General features: G+C 50.4%; 1 protein-coding gene across 1 annotated transcript in view; it reads right to left on the minus strand.

Annotated features, from left to right (window-relative positions):
* Positions 1-4,240, minus strand: part of LOC311323135 (synaptic vesicle glycoprotein 2C-like) — a gene marked incomplete at both ends in the record, with an annotated part of 26,734 nt that extends 22,494 nt beyond the window's left edge. Inside the window, 3 exons of the mRNA XM_084455297.1 lie at positions 1,726-1,877; positions 3,558-3,738; positions 4,180-4,240. Of these exons, the coding sequence (XP_084311423.1) occupies positions 1,726-1,877; positions 3,558-3,738; positions 4,180-4,240 (394 nt within the window). The remainder of the gene's footprint in view (positions 1-1,725; positions 1,878-3,557; positions 3,739-4,179) is intronic.
* Positions 4,241-4,944: the final 704 nt, after the last annotated feature.

Here is a 4,944-nt window from a genome sequence, read left to right on the forward strand (position 1 = left end):
GTTGAGAGAGACGTTGAGAGAGAGAGCAAGAGAGAGACGTTGAGAGAGACGTTGAGAGAGACGTTGAGAGAGACGTTGGGAGCGGGGCAGAAGAAAAAGTGCCGCGTCTCAGAACAGACGGAGTCAGAGGCGGCCGTCATCGCCGGTCTCTCCACGAGGAGCGCGCGTGCCGGTGTGACGGTGTCATGGCCGCTGCCGCGGGTCTGGTGGGAGGAGCCAGGGTGTTCCTGGCACGCTGTACCCCCCCCTAACTTCATCACGCCTGGCCAGGAGGACCTGGCACATACACACACACACACACACTCACACACACACACACACACACACACACACACACACACACACACACACACACACACACACACACACACACACACACTCCTCTCTTCATCTCCACATCACAGTCTTATCGCTCTCATGGTTTATATCCCCCTTCCTCCAGGGCCAGCCTGATGATGAATTACAGGACTTCCTCTTCCCTCACCCTTCCTGCCTCCCTTTCTTCCTCTCTCTCTCTCTCTTTCCCTCTCTCTCTCCCTCCCTTTCTCTCTCTCTCTCTTTCTCCACCCGTTTATTGTTCTCTGTCTTTCTGGCTCTATCTTCTCTTCCCTCTCCTCTCACTCTGTTGTGTTCCTTCACCCTTTAAATATCCCTGACACAGCCTACATAAATCATCCTCTCCTCCTCCTCCTCCTCCTCCTCCCCTCCTCCTTCTCTCTTGTCCTCCTCCTCCTCATCTCTCTCTCTCTTTGTCCTCCTGTTCTAACCCCTCTCTTCCTTCCTTCCTTCCTTCCTTCCTTCCTTCCTTCCTTCCTTCCTTCCTTCCTTCCTTCCTTCCTTCCTGCCCCCCTCATCTCTTGCAGATCTCCCTGTCACTCCTCTCCTCCTCCTCCTCTCTCCTCCTCTCCTCTCCTCTCCTCTCCTCTCCTCTCCTCTCCTCTCCTCTCCTCTCCTCTCTCCTCCTCTCCTCTCTCCTCCTCTCCTCCTCTCCTCCTCCTCTCTCCTCTCTCCTCCTCCTCTCTCCTCTCTCCTCCTCTCCTCCATCCCTCCATCTGTGTGATTAGTGACGCAGCAGAGGCCCAGGCGACATCATCACCGTACGAAAAGTCCTTTCTGAGTCACCGACAGTGTTGGGCAAGCTATCGAAAATGTATGAGTTACCTCTACTATTTAACTGTTTTCAAAAGTAATTGAGTTACTTTACAAATTACTGCTTATAAACAGTAACTAGTTACTAGGGAAAGTCACTTTTGCGTTACCAGCGGTTTTGCGTTGGAGTGTCTCCTTGTCCGTGGTCAGAGATGCTAGCGCTGTCTTTAGATTAGCTTTGTAGATTAGCTTTGTAGAAGTGTGTTGTTTTACTTGGTACATGTAAATGTTAGAATGACTATTCTTTCATGTGGATAAAGTTCTCACACCTGAGTACACTTCACCAGTACATTGGGTACTTTATAACGCGTTACTCCCAACACCAAGCTTCTCATCCTCAGGTTCTGTTGCGGTTCTGTTGAACAAATCGTGTCCGACGACTCTTTCTTCTTATTTCCTTAGATGAGATGTTGTCCAGGGATTTGGGCCCAGATCGCTGACAACAGCGCCGACCGTACGAGCGTCCGTACAACGCTCTGATCTCCCGGTGGGGGCGGTCCCGTCCGTCAGAGAGACCGATCGGGGGACGGTGGGGGGGACGGATGAGAGCGATAGACGGGCGGAGCCGTCACTCACCGTAGTGGGGGATGATGGCCCAGGCCATGGCGGAGGCGTAGATCCCCCCGATCATCCAGAACATGCAGAGCCAGCTCAGGTGCTCGCCTCTCTTCTCCCGGGCCAGAACCTCCGCGAAGAAGGAGAAGACGATGGGCACGGCGCCCCCGATCCTGGGGGCGCGGGAGGGGGAGATTAGCTTGTGTGTGTGTGTGTGTGTGTGTGTGTGTGGGAGGGGGGGTGGGGGGGGCGGGGGTGGAGCGGCAGCTGGAAGGAACATCAAGGCAGCCAACTTAGAGAGGAGCAGCTGTGTGATTTAATGGGGGCTGAGACTGGAGAGAGAGAGAGAGAGAGAGAGAGGGAGAGAGGGAGACAGAGAGAGAGAGAGAGAGAGAGAGAGAGAGAGAGAGGGACAGAGAGAGAGAGAGAGGGACAGAGAGAGAGAGAGAGAGAGAGAGAGAGAGGGACAGAGAGAGAGAGAGAGAGAGAGAGAGAAAGAGAGAGAGGGACAGAGAGAGAGAGAGAGAGAGAGAGGGACAGAGAGAGAGAGAGAGAGAGAGAGGGACAGAGAGAGAGAGAGAGAGAGAGAGAGAGAGAGAGAGAGAGAGTGGATCTAACTTCATCTGGAAAAATTTGAAAATCAATAGCTTAAACAGAATCAGCATCTAGCAGCCCAGAGTCGTATATAGCTGCTACAGGAGTGGCCAGCAGAAATATAACTACTTAGACTGTCTGTTCAGGAGGGGAAGATTTAAAATGGTGGGTGATGATAGAATGTAGTCTATTATTAATCACACACGCACACACACACACACACACGCGCGTACTGTATAATCTGTAGCTCAGCCTTTAAATCGATTTTCTTATTCCTGGTTGGTTTTGACAGCTCTTTCCGATTGAACTTTCATACTTTGGAAACATTCACAGGATTCATTAATCTCCCAGAGGCTTGCCTGAGCTTCAATTGCATTTACTCTTATTAATATGAACCTCACCAAGGGCCTGGCCAGAGTCAATCTTTAAATGACTGCAATGAGACATAATTACCTTTTCTATACAAGGATCCTTAATACAATTACAGCTGTATGACTATATATTCATCATTTATTCATCATAGTTTCCTATTTTAATGATTCAGACCAAAAATAAAACTACCGTATTGTCCCGAATATAAGACAATATTTTTTTTCCTAGAAAAACATCTGAAAAAGAGGTGTCGTCTTATATTCAGGGTCGTCTTATATTCAGACTAATACGGTACTTTATTGCTGGCGACCCACCTCTGAACCCAACATGACCTAATTAACGTGACCTATCAGTGGTGGTGTGAGAGGGACCGGAGGGGCCCCAGAGGGACTGGAGGGGCCTCAGAGGGACTGGAGGGGCCCCAGAGGGACTGGGCTGGAGGGGCCCCAGAGGGCCCTGCTGTGGCCCCGGCAGGGCAGCCGACCGGAGCAGCACTAAAAGCAGCCTGAGGTCCGCTCCCTCCCCGTGTTCCTGCTGACGTCCCTGCCGTCTTTTGTTCTCTCTCTCCCACTCAGGGGGAGGAGGGCTGGAGCCAGACGGTTAGAGCTACCTCTTGTTGTGTTCGCTAACTTTGGGGTGAGGAGAGGAGAGAGGGATGAGAGAGAAAAGAGAGAGAGAGAGAGAGAGGGAGGCAGGGATGGAAAACAGGGGTTGGCTGGAGTGGACGAGTGCGCAGACGGTCTCTCTATCTCTCCAACGTAGCAGAACAGGACGGGGGTGGGGGGGGGGGGGGGGGCCGTAATGTTCCGGAACTTCCTGGATCGACGGCTCACGGGGGTCAACGGAGTTCACGCTGCGGAAGGCGCGGCAGCGAAGGAGAGACTCACCCGAAACCAGACACCATGCGGCACAACAGGAACATGCTGTAGCCCTGGACGAAGGACGACAGGAAGGCGAAGAAGCCGTTGAACGACATGCAGATGAGGAGACACTGTCTGCGTCCCACCTTGTCGGACAGCCCCCCCCAGAAGAACGCCCCCACCATCATCCCCAGGTACACGATGCTGCCTGTGGAGGAGGGGAGAGAATAGACGGATTCAATGTTCGTTCGTTCAATCAATCAACCAATCAATCAAAGCTTTATTTGTATAGCGCATTTCATACACAGAGGTAACACAATGCGCTTTATTTTTATAATGTTCAAAACAGTGCTGTGAGAACGCTGGTGGGGTGGTGGGAACCGAAATGTTTCTATCTCAGAAAAACTGCTGAGTGCAGAGAACACAAATGCTACTGTAGTTGATAGATGGAGAAAACACACACAGACACACGCACACAAACACACACACACACACACACACAACGGCGTGCCGGTGTCTCCCAGCGCTATAGAGATTGAGCGGCGCTGTCTGAGCGTGTTAGCGGAGAGGCGAGGAGGAGGCGTGGCCTGTCGCTTCGCCGCTGCCGCCGGACCGCTGAGGCCTCACATGTGGGGGAGATCGATCGGACCGAGCCGGGCTAGGAGGCGCCGGCCCTGGACACCCCTCACCGAGAGAACGCAGGACGCCATCGAGACACGACGCCCACCCAACACTGACTAACACCGCTGGGTTTTCCAATCTACTTTATTTCTATAGCACATTTAAAAAACACAAGGTTGCCAAAGTGCTGCACAACAGATAATAGTAGTTTTGGACTACGGTTGCTGTCAGAGGGATATGGTGATATATAATGTTTTTAATGCCCTTTTTGAAAATCAAGAGTTCAAAGTGTATCTGGGTATTTCCTACATTGACTGAACTGAAACAAAGAAGTGAGACTTTACCCAGAGGAAAGACTAATATGAAACAAGATCTCTTCTATTTCACCACTGTTTCTCCTAGACAGCAATGAGATCAGTGTGATATTCAAATGAGATCAGTGTGATATTCAAATGAGATCAGTGTGATATTCAAATGAGATCAGTGTGATATTCAAATGAGATCCGTGTGATATTCAAATGAGATCAGTGTGATATTCAAATGAGATCAGTGTGATATTCAAATGAGACTATTGCTTAAGTCTCCTGTTTGTCTGGTTAGTCTCTGGAGTAAAAGAGTTAAATCATCTCAGTTTAGACCCCGTTTGATCTGCAAAAGAGATCTCAACAAAGTCTTAAATAACGCTCCGTTTTGCCCAATTTATGCATCTCATACTTTACTCAGGCTGATCCGTTAGAGAGCTCTCTACGTAATCTCAGTTAATTCTCCTTACAGACCTCAGATTAACCTCAGT

The sequence above is a fragment of the Borostomias antarcticus genome (genome assembly GCF_949987555.1).
Source record: "Borostomias antarcticus genome assembly, chromosome: 2".
Classification (NCBI taxonomy): domain Eukaryota; kingdom Metazoa; phylum Chordata; class Actinopteri; order Stomiiformes; family Stomiidae; genus Borostomias; species Borostomias antarcticus.